Genomic DNA, 16772 nt, shown 5'->3' with positions numbered 1-16772 from the left:
ATATCACAGGCAGTCCTTTTTGCAGTATTGGCCAATGTAAATGGCAGAAGAGCATGACTTGCACACAATGCCAACCAATATAATACATAAGACAAAATGCAGGGGCCAGCAATCAGCCCCCACAATGACGCTGTAACTGAACACCACAATTAACAGCAGAACACATTTTAAATAAATTACTGTCTGTGCAGATTGTCATCCAACCTGCTGCCCCAGACATTCAGAAGGTAGAGAATGGAATCAAATTCAGCTGAGGCCTCCTGTGGAGTACTTTATTTATCAAACTTTTACCCCGCCCTCCTGTCAAGGCGGCTCAGGGCGGCTTACAAACAATTAATACCAGTATACAATTAAAACCAATTATCACAGCTAATACAATACCATAAAACCATAAAACATTACAGTAAATACAACCTATTAAGATTTGGCAGCCATTCGTTATAAAGTGCTAGTGCTTATGTGGCACGGCCAGTGTGGCCAGGGCTACTAGAACGCTATTAGTACCATCCTCAAAGAAGCTCACTGGGTACCACTCCTGCCCTCTGTCAAGCAAAACTACTGAACTAGATGACTCTGGATGTAGTATCTGTAAACTGTGGTTATTCCCACTGGCAGAAGACTCCCTTGTGTTAGATAAAGTCACTGCCCAATTCATTCGGTTTTCTCTAGTATTCTTCCTGAATGCTGTTGGGAGTTGTTTTGTTGCTGTTACTGTTTTTTAAATTATTGCTGTGTGGTATTCTGCTGTACAATTTGAATACTTGAAGATCTGTTGATGTTTTAAGTTTAATGTGTTTAAATGCCGCCTTGAACATTCACACAGAAAGTCAGAATATAAATGTTTTACCTAATGTAAACTCAAATACAAGACTTGTACAAACTGAAAATAGGTGCCAGTTGGCTATGCTACTATGTTGTCTGAATTTTAAAAAAACTTGACCAATTGTCAGAGGTGCCATGCTATACTCCCAGCTGAGGTCTCTCTATCTTCCAAAAGCTATGAAGGACAGAAGAAAAGCTTCAACCAAGCATTGCCTTATTCAGCCTCTCCCACCACAGTCTGCCGAAACTGACAACACCTGGCCACTGAGTGTCAAGTTGTCTTTATCTGAATTTTATCTGTTTTATTGTACTTTTAGTTACTGTACACCACCTTGAGCCCGCTTGTCAGGCAAGGCGGGATAGAAATCTAAATAAATACATAAATAATAAATAAATGTATCCCAGAAGGAGATTTGTATTTTTGTTTGATTTGCTTTGAGAGTGAAAAGGAGTTAAACCTTTAAAATAAATAGCAGGGGTACAACTTGCTTTCTTCTTGGCATGAACAAGAAAGATAGCTCCAAATCATCTGTTGCAGATAATACTCCTAAAAAACACATAATAATGAGTTTTCCAAACTTTGTGCCCTCAGGGAACTATCACTCATAGGAACTGGTCCACCAAGTAACAGCTGAGACTCTGCCATGAAATTCCTGACTGCTGCAGAGAATTCTGGGACATGATCTAGCATACCTTCTCAGTTCTTCTAAAGAATTCAAGGTTTCTAGGAATACAAAACTGAGCTCTGTGTTATAGGAGACACCACTTCCACGTGGCCTGGATTAAACAAGTCCAGCAGCACCAGTATCGGAGACTGTGCAATAACTGGTACAATCTGTTTTTAATTCTTTGTTTTGATGTTTTAATTAACTATTTACTATTGTGTTTTTTTGTGGTGCTGAATTGCCTAATTATTTCTTGTGACCCGCCTGAGCCTGTTCAAGGGGAGGGCGGAAAATAAATTAGAAAAATAAATAAATAAATAAATAAATAAAAATAATAGTATAAACAGCATAAAATTTTGCATGGACCACAAAGCCCTGCCCTCCCTCACTGTTGTTCCACACATCCCCTTTTCAAAGTGCGTGGCAAGCTGTGCATGCTTTATGGGGATTCTCAGAAAAATAGAGTGAGAAACACATCTGCTACAGTTTAAAAGCAAGTTCAAGTAAATGTCTGTACTGTGTGTACATGGCATATAAAAGGCCATGCACACACAGGTCTCCAAAGGTTGCCGATTCTCTAGGGCCACAACTCAAAAGACTCTGACCTAAATTCTAAATCAATTTTACCCCTTGGTTGGAAGGGGCTTTGCTCCAGAGACAGCAAGAAATTTCCAAATTGCTTAGTTCCCTGTTGGCATGTATGACTGCAAGTCAGTAAGTGACAAGTGTATTGTCTAGTTTAGCCCAGAGACCACCACTGAATCAGGACTATCTCCTGATACCACAGGGTCAATTCATTCCTTGGATTCTTCCTCTGGTCCCTAGGCAGACAATCAACACCTTTCTGATTTGAGTTTTGCCATGCTCTGGCATCTAGTTGAATGCAAGTGACAGTGGTTCAATAAGCTCCCACAATTCAAAAGAGAGGGAAGTGGATGTTGCCCTCTTCTCTCAAGAAGGACAACCCCTGTCCTCATCTACAGAAAACTGTCAGGTGTCTATCTGGATGGGTGTGAGATGTTATCTGGATGGGTGTGAGATGGGCCCACCACCTATCCCTGCGAATAACTTGGGGACATCAGTTTGAGAAATGTGGTTTCATGGGACTTTGCCAATCCTGATAGTACTGGCATCAGAAAATCTTCTGAGCCGATTAATTTACTTCAAAAATTTGTTTCCGCCCTTCCAGATCAAGGTGGCTGACAACAATAAAACAAAAAACAAGCACACAATAAAAACAAGCACTGAAGAAACATGATTCAAACAATCCAACACGCCAATAAAAACCACCACTAAAAGCAAGCCAAGGCATAAAAGCACATAAAATGAAGCAGTCTAAAATGATACTGATGGCACAGCCCTCAGGCTAACAGTCATCCAAACTCCTGCCCTTCAAAAGAGATGAGGCCAACAGTGCCCTCATCCCATAAAACCTAACAGAGGTTCATTTTCACACTGGCCAGATGGGCATGAAAGAAGCCCATCCTCTGTTCTTACAGGAAACCAGCAGAATCCCCCCCCAAAAAAACGTTAGTAACTCTTTTGAACTGAACAAGGGAGGGTATCAAATTCAGATGCTATAAAGTTCTGGGCTAAACTAGTTCTAATGAAATCAATGCAATTTATTTCAAATAAAATGTCATTAGCGCAACCAGAATCAATCTGCAAATTGAAAATGATATTATTATTCTCCCAATGCAAAATTTAAATTTTTACACCACCATTTTAAGAAGCTAATAGAGTAATTCGGTTAATACATTCTATCTGTAACCTGGTCTCTGGCATTTATGCTTACATTCTACTGGTTGTTGCTCACAAAAAACTCAATTCTTGGTGTTGGGCAGGTAGAGGAAGAAGAAAGAAAGTGGACTGGACAAAATTTACAAAAGAAGAACTATTTAGTAATTCTGTGGCAAACTACATTGAGATAGCCTAGTGATGCACTTGAAAATGGGGGGGGGGGGGGGGGGGGGGAGACATGTGTAGACACATTGTTATCTCGTTACAAGAATCAAATCACTCACTTTAAACACTGTTTAGCTTCTCCCCAATAAGCACCACTCAGTGACGCTTAACTTTGCTGAGAAAAAGTAATACAATATCTGTCTAGTATCAACAATTTGTCCTCAACTGATTTTTTTTAAAAAAAAACATGCTCACCAATTTGCTCCAGTTTATAGAGAGGGCAACTAAAGGTAGGGGAGCTGCTTCCCTAGAACAGGTTCTATTATTTAATAATTATTTCCAATATCATTTGATTCTCTATTATGTGATTTTCTATACTGTGTTATTAAAAATCTCAGAAAATAGCACACGTACAGGAGGAACAAACTACAGAACTACAGTAAAAAAGCTAAGCGGATTCATTCACCAGAAAGTTTTCAGCACAAGCACCACTGACATGAATGGGAGCTGTGCAAGAGCACCATAAAATTCTGATGCAGCTCTTATTTCAGTAAGGAGCTCCTGCAGGAGAACTTGCCACTGGAAGGCAGATCACACAGATGCAGCCTCATTCATGGAATGTAATCAAACGTGGGAGACAATTAAGACAAGAGAGATCAAGGAACAAAGCATTTCATGCAAATTAATGAGTGGGTGGGAATATTTTTCATCCTAGGGCAATTTTTTTTGCCAAGTATATTTCATTAATTCCCCTAGCAACATTTTATTTCTGTTCTTCCTTTTATTACTTTTCAATATTAAAAGTTTTTCTTGTTGTTGTTTTGTGCCATGGCATTTTTTATTTATTTATTTCCCATAGAAGTCAATCGCTGATGGGTATGCAGAGTGCACACAGCTTCTGTTAAGAAAAGCACTGCAGAGGGATTGAGAGTTTCTGTTACTTTGTAAAGCACTGTGAAAGCTATAGCAATAATAATAATAATCTCTAGGAACCTCTCCATTTTCAAAAGACAGATGCATATTTGGGGACTGCTTTTGCCCAGGAGAATCCAGATAATCAACAACAAGAAGGTAAAGTGGTAGTACTAGTTCCAGGTTTCCCAAAACTTCCACAATGACTGAAGTGCAGATCAAACCCATGGCCTATACCAAGTCTTAATGTCTCATGAACCACCAAGGCAAACTCAATGCACCAATCATATAAAATGCAGTCTGCCTTATGATTGAAACCTTTATTATTGCTTTCCCAGCAAGCACAAGGCAAAAATAAGATTTTTTAAATTAAAATATTTACACCTCACCTTTTCCTTGTGACTCAAGTTGGCTTGAATTGAACTTTGAAACAAACTGGGAGCCGATGTATGTAAAATAGATAAGGTGTGTTCCCATTGGCTAACCCTGACAATAATCAGGTTGCCACACTCTGAACTAACTGTAGTTTCAGGGCTGTCTTCAATGGCAGCTCCACATAGGACATATTACAACCACGAGTTACAAAAGCATGGATCACTGTGGTCAGGTTGCCTGGGTCTAAGAAAGGGGAGGGTTGGCAGATAAGACACTGACAGAAACCAATCCTGGCTACCACAGCAACCTGTTTTTTTTCCTAACAGCAAGTCTGGGAACATGATCATTCCCCAACTCTTTACTTGTTCTGCAAATGCCAACATTCCATCCAAAATAGATTCCATCCCTCCAAAGTCTTGTACTTTCTTAGGCACTTGACCATTTTATCAAGTCATTTGCAGACCATAATACATGACTAGAGGGCAGCTTTGAGTCCCAACTGGGAACAAAAGTGGAATGTAAACAAACAAATAAACAAATGCAAATGCATTATTTAGCTTGATGGGTCCCATCACACATCTTGAAGAACAAGAGGGAGCGAAAATACCAGTATAAGAAACAAAGAAAAGAGGAGACCTCGTAAGGTGTAAGACTTCAAAAAAGTGCAAGAAATTGGTTTCCTACAGCCCAATACACTTCAAGTCGAGATGTTCTTTGTGGCAATTGAATCGGTTTCTTCAGAAGGAACTGTTTAAGCAATTGTACATCTTAGCTATCTAAAGTAAAGACTGCCTAAGAATGTGCTGAATCTGCTACATCTCTGTGGTAATGTTATCTTGTCTTTCCTGCCCTGACCAACAGGCATATCTCCATATCACTAAAAGTTGGTCTAAGAGTGGTATCAGACAGACGAAAGCAACAGTACAAAGTAAACAGGCTCTATGATACCATTCCTTTACCAGACATTTATCAACATTCCTGTACGTATCCATTTTGATATAAAATTTGTGCACTTGCACCTACCTGTGACTGGGGCATCTATATCCAGCAAATTTTTTTCCTGACGGAGAATTGAAGCACCCTCTGTTATTATTCTCAAAGCAACACTCTCTTCCAGCCTTCCTTCCTTCATAAGGTGTGCCTTTAGGATATCCACTCGAGGTTTTCCATCATTGTCAAACACTTCCTTCGCTGTGAGCCGATGGCTTGGAGGAAATGGGACAGCTGCAAGAATAAAGATAGATTGGTTCAATACACTAAGTAAATCCATTTGTTCCAATAAAAGCAAAGTTTTAGCTCTGCTACTGGCCATCAGGTTGTTTTTCCCCAAAAAACCTCTCAAAGCTTATTAGACTATCAGTTAATAAGAATCTCGCCTGGTACAGTTAGCAACCTTCTTAAATTCTTTCATCTGTTTCATCTCGAGCACTATTATCCCCATTCTGCAAACAAAATAATGGTTATTCCAAAAGGGTCTGCAGACTGCAATGGATAAGGAAGAACGGAGGGCATCGCTTTTGAAAAGAGCCACACTTTAAAACTATTAATGGCAAGGAAAGACAACTTGGGTTACCCAAGACTCTACTTTGGCAATGTTTGGGCTTACCACCATATTTTTCAGCAATTGCTCACGACACAACCGTGGACCCCACAATAGCTTGGGTACTTCCTGTAATAGCTACAGTAGAAAATCAGACATAAGCACTGAGTGCACACCCCTTATACTCTTTAGAAAGCCTCTGCATAAAGCATACTAATGAACCTGATGTTTTGCAGACTGAATGCAACATTAAAACATTTCTGTATCAAGGGTTTACTGCAAAGCCTTCCGCTGTCACATAGCACAGATGGGCTTTATATTATAGAAGTCAGGAGACGGAGCTGCTTTCACTTTCCTGCTCCCAGCTGAAAACAAGAGAGGTGATGCTCTGGGTTTCGAGGATCAAGATGCAGCATTATCCCAGCTTAACCCCCTTTCCCAAGCAGCTAAATTGGAGTGGCATTAGAGGCCGGCTGCCTTGCCAGCTTCAGGGTAATTATACTGATCCCAGCTGCTGCTGTGGGTGGGTCAGATTATAGAAAAAGTGAATGAAAAGCTTTGGGAAGAATTCAGAATTGGGGTATGTACAGTATGTATGCAAGCCAGGCTTGCTTAGCTTCTGAGATCTTATGAGACCAGCTAGCCTGGGCTATCCAGGTGAGGGCACTTTACATGACCCAGAAAGAACCAGTCCAGGCAAGCAGAGCCAACAGACACTAGGAGTGAGAAGTAGCAGAAGAGAGGGCTCTCCCTTAAGTTTGGCTTTCCCCAACATGAATTTGTATCAAGCAGGAAGTGGGTTTTATTCACACAGATGTGTGTCTACCATATACAGACTCTCTTGTGTGCACCTAGTGTGCATCTTGCTGGGGCCACACCTAGTGTGCATCTTGCTGTGGCCACAACAGAATGGAGCATTTACACATCTACCTCCTGCCTTGGCCTGCAAGTTGGGATCAGTATGGCTGAGCTGACTGGCTCACTTCAGGTATTTCTGCATCCAGTATAAGGCATTAACAAAGGCAAAACTATGCTTCAAAACAGCAACAAGCTGCGGAAAAGGTTAATGTTTTTGCTTAGTGCTGTGTATGCTTGCATCACCAATGCTCTCAGCATAGCTATGGGAATAAGGTTCTTAATTAAACAGTCACTGTGGTGCCAGCAGAGGGGAACACAACACCGTTCTTGGCACGCACTACAGGCACTATTGTTTTCCCCTTTAGCTTCCTGATATTTCGTAAAACAGTTTGGCTTTTACTTATCTTACACAGCACCCAAGTTCAATATTTTTCTATACACACACTGGTGTAAGGCACATCTTATCTATGGGTCAGGACAGATTTACAAGTAATTTTGGCAATTCAGATTATTAACCCCAACCACAAACCTCAAATACCAAATTCTATGACAGCCTAGAACTTTGTTCCACAATTGATTGCCTCTGGCACATCACACGAACTGGAGTCTCAAGCTGTTCTCCATCACCATTGTCCTCAGACATTTCTTTGGTTGCTGTGGTGCCCCAGTCCTGGACATGGTGCTGCTTTCTGACAATACACACATGCAGCACATCATAAAAGACAGGATGGCTAAACTTGGAAACCAGCACAAATAGCTGGCACATGGAAGAACCAAGGGTAAAAGGGTGACCCATTCCACACTTTCTGGATCATGACTAGCCTAGAGAATTGGATGGTGACAATTCATTTGGCTATTATTATTAAGCCAGGACAAAAACTGCAAGGATTTTATTCTATTAGCAGCAGAATGTTGACATCTGAACAAAGTTATGTGCCACTGAACTTTATCCTCAGCCTCTCAACAAATGGTCTGCCTGGCCTATTCTGATGGGCTGGGCATACAACTCATTCATATATGGTGGCCACATCAATAGTGATGAATATTTCAATGTTTGAAATGATATGATTGTTTTCCTTCCATTGCAGATACACTAGTCAGTGAAAATATAACCTCAAGACCAGGGGTGTTAAACATGCAGTCTGTGGGCTAAATCCACCCCCCACAGGGCTTCTATCCAGCCCTTGAGCAACTAGCTCTCTCCTGCCTCCTTCTCCAGTTCTGCTACTGCTGCATCACTCTTTGCTTTGCCAGACTCTCTCAATGGCACAGAAGAGATAGATAGGCACGCCTCTGTTCTCTGCACTGATTGAGGCTCCTCTCCCTCCTCCTTCCAGGAGGAGGGAGGGAATGAGCCAGAGCTTGCTTTCTGCTTAGATCCCAGTCCTTTTCAGCACTGGCTCCCATCTTGTAGAATGGCCTCCCCAAAGTGGTATAGAAGGCACCATCTTCAGAAATCTTCAAGGTGTGCTGTAAGGCCATTTTTATTTGCTACAGTTTATAACAGGGTTTAAGCTCTGGGCACTTTCTCCAGGAAAGGAATCGACAGGCTTTTATTGTATTGTGTATGATTTTAAATTGGAATTTTGAGATGCCTTAAGCCACAACACAAATGTGGTATATCAATATTTTAATAAACAAGTATATTTTGTATTTGTCCATTTACTGGGCTATTAATTTCATGACTGGTTCATATTGTCCTGTTTGATCTGTGGATCTAATGGAGATACAGCTTACTGAATACATGAACACACACACACAAAAAGCTGCCTTATACTGAGTCATACTGTTGGTCTATCCAGATCAGTACTATCTTCTCTGACTTGGCAGCAGCTGTCCAGAGCCTCAAGTAGGGTCTTGCAGATCACTTACTACCTATTTCTCTTAAACTGGAAATGCCTGGGATTGAACTTGGAACCTTCTGCATTCCAAGAGGATGCTCTGCCACTAAGCCACCAACCCTCCCTACTAACTCATTTCTTTTTATAATTAATAACACTGCATTACAATATACCAACACTGTAAATGTTCTGACACACAATGATATCACAAATTGTTCCTTCACTAGCAGCACAAGTTCCAGGCCAACACCCTTCCATGAGCCAAATTTGCAGTTGCTTCTGACCCATATTATTCCCATTCTATTTTGCAAGAATTATTTCAGTATAACTAATAAATTTTCATTCTATAAGTGTCAATTAGATCTGCACCCCTTCCATATATACTAAGTATAAAAGGACATTTTAAAAATTCTACAGTTTTATGAACATTTAACTAACATGAATAAAATTATGAACAGAAGGAGAGGCTGCTGCCTGGCACTTAAATGGAATGATCTGTCTCTTTTATCCATGGTACTTTTCCTAAATATGTGAATGTCCAAGGGAAAAAATTGGGAAAACTGTGTTCTTGCCAGAGCTTCCCAAGACTTCATTTCAATTTTTCCAGTGAACATTGGAAAGTTTTGTTGAGTACTGGGGGAGAAATTCCCCTCCAATTGGAATAAATGAAATGTGCTAAGGTAGCATTGGGTGAAACATTCTGCAGCATTCGTTTTGGATGTGTTTGCAATTCTGCTCATAGAAAAGGAGTTAACACTTTTAAAATTCATAGATACATCAATTAATACAATTTTATATGTCAGCTAAGAAATTCTGCATTTTATGTTACAGCAGCAAAATCGGTTAAGTTTGAAAGGAAAGTTAGTATTGCCTAGATCATAATTGTCCTTGAAATTTAATTTTTTTTTCTCTTTAAGGAGATAATTTTTTTTTCCACCATGGCAACAAAATTTCTGAAAACTTTTCATTTCCAGCTACACCACAGACATTTTAATAGCCTCCCTTTAGGATGTCCACCACTAAAACATTGGACAGCAAAATATATCTGTTTACCTTTCAGCTTTTGACAATACAGTGTAGTCATCTTTTTTATTGTTCTGAACTAAGCAAGCAGCTCACATCCATCTGACATCAGCCAATTAACATATTTTTCCAGCTGCACCTGATTAATGATTAATTAGGCAAAGAAAACTACCCAAAGCCATGAGTTGCTAGGTTGCTGTTATAATTTGTACATACACAGGGTGTGTGTGTGTGTGTTTCATTTGTACACTGGCTTTAAGATAAACAGGACCAAATGAGTTCAAAAATGAAGTGGGGACCAGTTCATCCATGTAATTCATGTCATCATCACCAAGAGAGGACAGTAAAGAAACCCACAATATGCACGGCATACAAAACCTGGATTTTTGTTTATCTCTGGTATAAAATTACTTGCCCACATAATCACTCTTAAAGTGGACATAAGATTCTTGGCACCCAGAAAAAAATTACATACAACAAAAACTTTAAAACTATACTTAAATGTATTTGGAGTGGGGCTAAAATGGGAATTCATTAAAAAAACACACACAGAGAATGAAAAAGCTCAGGAGAGATGCTCAAGGTAAAAGGCAGGCATATAAACATTTCAAATAAATAAACAATTTTTAAAAAATATCAGGTGTAATGCATGTACAACACCTCCAAGATAAAAAGCAGCAAACTGAAGTTATTTATATTGCCCTTTAAGCAATATACAAGAGGGGAGGGGATTATGTCACTCTGTTTCAGACTTGCACATGGCATCTCCTGGAAGGCTCGGAACAAAAATAAACTACTGGGGATTACCTGACCTGCATAGCTCCTGCCCCTTGGGCACCTACTTCCCTTGAGGGTACAGCAAGGTGAAAACATACACTTTCTACCTCCTTGTGCATGCAAACCAGAACAACCAAGCTGTGCCTTTACGTCCTTCCCTTCTCAACTTTCTAGAAGCCCACCAAAGAAACACTGCATTCAGTTGGAGGTACCAGGACTGTACTCTTGTAATGGGACTATTGATTTTCCTGCACCAAAGTATCAAGCTGGACTATATTTTCCATGCCATAGAAGATGCCCCTGCAGTAAACAGTAGCAAAGAGTTTCATAACCCCCCAACTATGAGCATATTAATACTTACAGCTCAGGGTGCACATACCCTGAGCCAATCTTGAGGTTTCCAGAGCCAAAGGAACATTAAATGAATAACTCCTTATATGTTAGTCTTGCACATAAATTTATCAAATCTACTAGCTCATAAAAGTCCTTATTAGTCTGTCAGAGTGAATTATGGTCTAAAATGAGCCAACAAGCAAACCTTTGTAAGTTAGCTGTTTTCCTGCTAGCTTTAATATCAGTTACTTTCTAGTGGCAAGACAAGAGAGCTTTGCAAATCTGTAACAGAGACTTCTCTTATTTCCAGGCACATCATACCTAGGTAGCAGATGCTTAGCCAAACTTTTTAATGATGACTATGTATAAGTATACCAGAGGGGAGAGATATCAAGAGTCAAACTGAAACAGGTGAAACCTAAATATATTCCAAATATTGCCTTAAAGTTAATTAGTTCAAATGTAATCCAGTGTTATGTGCCAGGTTTCCATGTAGGCTTTATATGCTAGAGAGGCAGTCCCTAATCTTGTTGAGCCTTTGGGCACTTTATAGAGTTTTGAGAACAGGGAATGGGTACCACCACAAAATAGCTAACATGGAGGGCTGTGGCTAATCAAAAAATGGCTTCCACAGGGTATCGAGGTTAATCACAAAATGTTTGGAGCTTGGAAACTTAGCTTTCTTCTGTTACAAAGTCATTTGTTTTTGGATTCTCTTTCTCCAGTTATGTTGAGGAAAACCAAGACTGGCTCTCTACTTTGAGAATGACATGCTTCGAGGAAAAAACAAATGTGTACTAGGAAACCCACTGGTAGATACCGTGGTGCCCCTGAACACCACAGTGGGGGTGACTGTTCTAGAGTGACGCCTAGCTGATATTTCACTCACAACAAAGCTGTTACATCTGTTTTACATTGCAAACATAAAACCACAACCTCAATAGCCACAGTAGGAATGTTTCATCCAGCAACATAGGCGATAACTGAGATGCCTCTAAACAAGTGTAAGGAATCTCTCCCTTATAATAAAGCAGTAGTGGGGACCAACGTTCTAAAATGCCCGCCTTTAGTGTTTGGCCGGAAGAACTGCCACTCAGAAGACACTGGCTGGGTTGACTGGCTGCTTTGTGCAGTCCCGCCCAGCGTTTCAAGGTCTTTTGCATATGGAAGCTGATTGGACTTCTCTCCATTCCACACCTCAAACTCCCCCCCCCCCGCAAGGCAGTTGGAATTTTCAGTTGCATATGGGAACTACTGTATTCTGAGGTAACATATGTCCTCACTCACAACACATCACTTCCCCTTTAAAAGAAACAAACCCAATAACACAATCACGCCACACCACAAAGAAGACAGATCACACCACAACCAGAATACCTCAAGGCAAAAAATGATAGGAAAAGGTGCCACCCCATTACTGCCACAGACCACAGATGGTGTGCAGGTCCCAGGTTCATGTTTTAAAAGCTGCCTGGGGGACTATGGACCATTCACACACTTTCAACCATAACATACCTCATAGGGTAGTTGTGCGGATCATACGGGGGAGAGGAGAATGATGTCAGCTGCTTTGGTTCCCACTGCAGGGAAAGACTGCCCTTTCCCTAGGCAGAGGCGGGGGGGGGGGTTGTAAAACTTAAGACAGACAGGCAGATAAAGGTTGGCTGATGGTTGCCTGGAAAGGACATAGGGTTGAAGCCTGCTGAGGATGGGGTCTGAGGAGCAGGAGGAAGAGGGGGACCTCAGACAGATACAATGCCATACTGCCCACACTCCAGACAAGCTGTTGCCAGTCTCCAGGTGACAGCTGGAGAGCTCTTAAAGCTTTGGTGCTAATTCAAACTGTTGCAATTTATCGACAGAGTAGTGTTTTGGAAAATCTTTAGGAATTGTTTGGTGCATTTACGATGGGGCTCCTGGGGAACTATTGTTGCCAATCGTGGTCCAGCAGCCATCAAACCATTCTCTTCAACCCCCTGCTGTGCAGCTGACTTCCCCTAGGGTTGCCAATCTCCAGGTGGGACCTGGAGATCTCCCACTGTTACAATTGATCTCCAGATGACGGAGCCGCGGTCGCCCGGGCCGAGATTGGGGGGGCAAGGCGGGCGACAGAAGGCCGATGCCTCCGTCGCCCTGCCCTCTACAGAATCCACCCCCCAAACCTCCAGGTATTTCCCTCCTTAGAGCTGGCAACCCTACTTTCCCCTCAGTGCCTGTTGGTAGGCAACTAAGCTTGGTCCTGTCACCTACTTTGGCCTTTGGGAGAAAACACATTGGGGCCAGTCCTGATAGGGTTGCCAACTCCAGATGGGAAATTCCTGGAGATTTGAGGGATGGAGCCTGAAGAGGGTGAGGTTTGAGGAGGGGTGGGACCTCAGACAGGTACACTGCCATAGACTCCACCCTCCAAACCAGCCATTTTGTCCTGGGTAACAATTGTTGCCAATCTCCAGGTGAGGGCTACAGATCACTCACAATTACAACTGCTCTTCAGGTAGCAGAGATCAGTTCCTCTGGAGAAAACAGTGGACTCTGTCATTATACCCTGCTGAGGTCACAATTACAACTGCTCTTCAGGTAGCAGAGATCAGTTCCTCTGGAGAAAACAGTGGACTCTGTCATTATACCCTGCTGAGGTCACCACAGCAAATTGACACTGTTTGCCCAAAGCCAGAGCACTGCCCCAGAGCCTCTTTCTAGATCTCGTTGTATTGCTTTCACAACGGGCTTTACTGCTAGTGACAATTATAATGTAGAAACAGCAATGTGCAGTCCTGGATTCCTTCACAAATGGGACATCTGAGTTCATGTTTTCAGCTCATGGGGAAAGAGGAAAATGGCAAGGCCAGAGATCAATCTGGGTAACAAGAGGGTACTGGGCCAGTTGCACTTCAATCAGTCTATAAAATGCTGAATGCATACTTAGGAAAATTTAATGTAATTTCCCTAAGTATGAAATGTAATGTAAGTTTTTGCTAGTAATTTCTTCTTCTTCTTCTTCATCATCATCATTTATTTTTATTTATTATTTATTTATTATTATAATTATTAAGAAGAAGAAGAAGAAGAAGAAGAAGAAGAAGAAGAAGAAGAAGAAGAAGAAGAAGAGTTGGTTTTATACCGCACCCTTCACTACCTGAAGGAGTCTTGGAGCGGCCTGTGAGGTAGGTGGGGCTGAGAGAATTCTGAGAGAACTGTGACTGACCCAAGGTCACCCAGCTGGCTGCATGTGGAGGAGTGGGGATTCAAACCTAGTTCCCCAGATTAGAGTTAAAAGGTTACCAGTTATATAAGAGAACAAATTTAAACCACACAAATGTAAAAACATATTTTTGAGTTTGTGAAAGTAATGTAGCATTACTTAGTAGTAGTATTTCAAACATTTTATCCTCTTTATACCAAATTAGAGCACTCAAGGTAGCAACTAGTTAAGAAAAAATTAAAAATCAACTTTAAAACCAATGAACTCCCCTTTACCTGGATCAGGTGAAGACTTTTATCATTTGGAGTTCCCTCAGCGATCCCTTGTTCCTACCCTATGTTCTGACTAGATAGGCAGATTTAATAGGATTAACCAGGATTTGAAACTGACTGCACCCGTTTTTCTTTAAAAAACTTATGTTCTGCTTGATAATTTAATCAAGTTTTCGATGTGATTTACAATCCAAAGATAAACAATAATGATACATAACCTATCCCACTAAAAGCATTTAAAAAGCCAACCACAAAAAAGCAACAAACCCTGTAATGTCAAGCAGAAGCACGACAACAGTAAAATCAGTTCAATTATCATTTTTACATTAACAATAAAATCCCTAAGCAGAGTTACACCCTTTTAAACTTATCACAGAACGGCATAACTCTGCTTAGGGATGCACTGTGCTCCAGAGTTTGCTCAGAAAGGAATTTTTTTCACCTGTCCTAAAAGGGAGATTAGCAACAAGAACAGAGATGAGAACATTACCGAAAAGGCCCTTCTCTTGGTACACATCATCTTATATCACAATAATACCTTGAGAAGGGTATCAACTTCCAATCCTAAAGAGCAGGAAGATCACATGGAAGAAGACATTTTCTCAGTTATCTTGGGCCCAAGCTACTTCGCGTGTAAAGGTCAGAATGCAACACCTTGGATTGTACCTGGAAACAAACAGGTAATCAACAAAGTTTGCGCTGTAATGCGCTATGTCCAGTTTGTGCCCAACAGTTTCTAGATGGTTTTCAAGGGCAGACAGACATATGGTATGCCACAGTAGTCAGCAATCTGCAGATAAGGCAAAACTGGATCCATATGCACCCCCAAGCTGTGAACCCAATGCTTCTGGAAGAAAGAACACCATCAAAAGTAGGCATTCCCTGCAACTTGGTGTTGGGGGGGGTTCATCATGGTGACCTCTAGTGATTGACTCCTACTAGGGGCCTGGAGAACATTCAGAGAGGTGACTGAATAAAGCCCGCCCCCGCCCCCCACCTCTGGTGTTTCAAGGATGTTAGATACGAGACTCAAGGCAGCAGGTGAACAGTGATAACAGCTTTATTCAACGAAGTCAGAAGAAATCAAGAACGAGACAAAAACATAGAGCAACAGGCTCTCTTTTAAACAGTCCGGGCTTGGGTAGCCACGCCCACATGTCAGCTAACAACCAATAACTATTTACAGATAAAGTCCAATCAGAGTGCTTCCCTCCAGAATACTACGCAGCTCTGATTGGTCTATTTACAATCCTGTAAATAGTCCAAAGCTTAACATGGTTTTTCAATACATAACAAAAGAGGTCTCCCATCTAAGTACTTGCCAGAGCTGACCCTGATTAGCTTCTGAGATCTGACGAGATGGAGCTTGCCTGATGTTTTGAACCTCCTGCTAACTTTGTTCTTGTATGGATCAGACACCACTGAGAGAAGAAAGAGCTATAAATCTCCTTCTAGTCCCTGAACCATTATTAAAAAGGATCACGAGTATTGTGTCCGGCCGGCCCAGCTCAACGAACAAGGCAAGCAAGGAAGGGAAATACAAAGACAGGGAGCACTTGGGGAGTTGTTATCTGCTCAAGAAAAAATTACAGCATCTCTCACACAAGCTTTTGAGTACAGCTTCTTGACTATAAGGTAAAGCTAAAGGTTCCCTTCCTCGAAAGCCAGTCGAATCCGACTCTAGGGTTGCGGTGCTCATCTCCGTTTCAAAGCCGAAGACCCAGCGTTTCCGTGGTCATGTGGCCGGCATGACTAAACACCAAGGCGCACGGAACGCTGTTACCTTCCCACCTACTTGCAATTTCTTGCTTTCGAACTGCTAGGTTGGCAGGAGCTGGAACTAGAGACAGGAGCTCACCCCATCTTGCGGCACCCGGGTCTTGAACTGCATATCAGATACTGCCACCTACTTGAAATATTTCCAATAGTGCAGCCATGACATTTCAATTTCTCCATAAGTGCACTATCAAAATTAAGTAATCTAAAAGCTTCGGAAGTTATACAGCCTTAAGGTATAAAGTCTTTGTGTCTGCTTAGATGGTTTTAGACATCACTGTGGTTATATCCCATCTTTCTACCATCAAGCCTCCAAGACATCTTTCCAATGCGAAAACAGAATGTCTAAATAAATTACCTTTTAAAATCAGAAAGCAGCAAAAAAATTAAAAAATTTTTTTTAAATCATCCCTGAGTGAAAGAAACCAGTATATTATATCTCAGGGTATTTCTTTGAAATATTTATTGTAG

General features: G+C 41.2%; 1 protein-coding gene across 5 annotated transcripts in view; it reads right to left on the bottom strand.

The window, feature by feature from the left end:
* The window catches only part of PPP3CA (protein phosphatase 3, catalytic subunit, alpha isozyme), a 249497-nt gene that overhangs the window by 132684 nt on the left and 100041 nt on the right, over nt 1-16772 (bottom strand). For all 5 annotated transcript variants that reach the window (XM_015405778.1, XM_015405782.1, XM_015405779.1 and 2 more), the window contains exon 2: nt 5703-5903. In XM_015405778.1, coding sequence (XP_015261264.1) covers nt 5703-5903 — 201 coding nt within the window. The remainder of the gene's footprint in view (nt 1-5702; nt 5904-16772) is intronic.

Source organism: Gekko japonicus, unplaced genomic scaffold, assembly GCF_001447785.1.
Source record: "Gekko japonicus isolate JY-2015 unplaced genomic scaffold, Gekko_japonicus_V1.1 scaffold81, whole genome shotgun sequence".
NCBI classification, from domain to species: domain Eukaryota; kingdom Metazoa; phylum Chordata; class Lepidosauria; order Squamata; family Gekkonidae; genus Gekko; species Gekko japonicus.
Note: the sequence above shows the minus strand (reverse complement) of the source record. Positions and strands in the feature narration are given on the sequence as shown.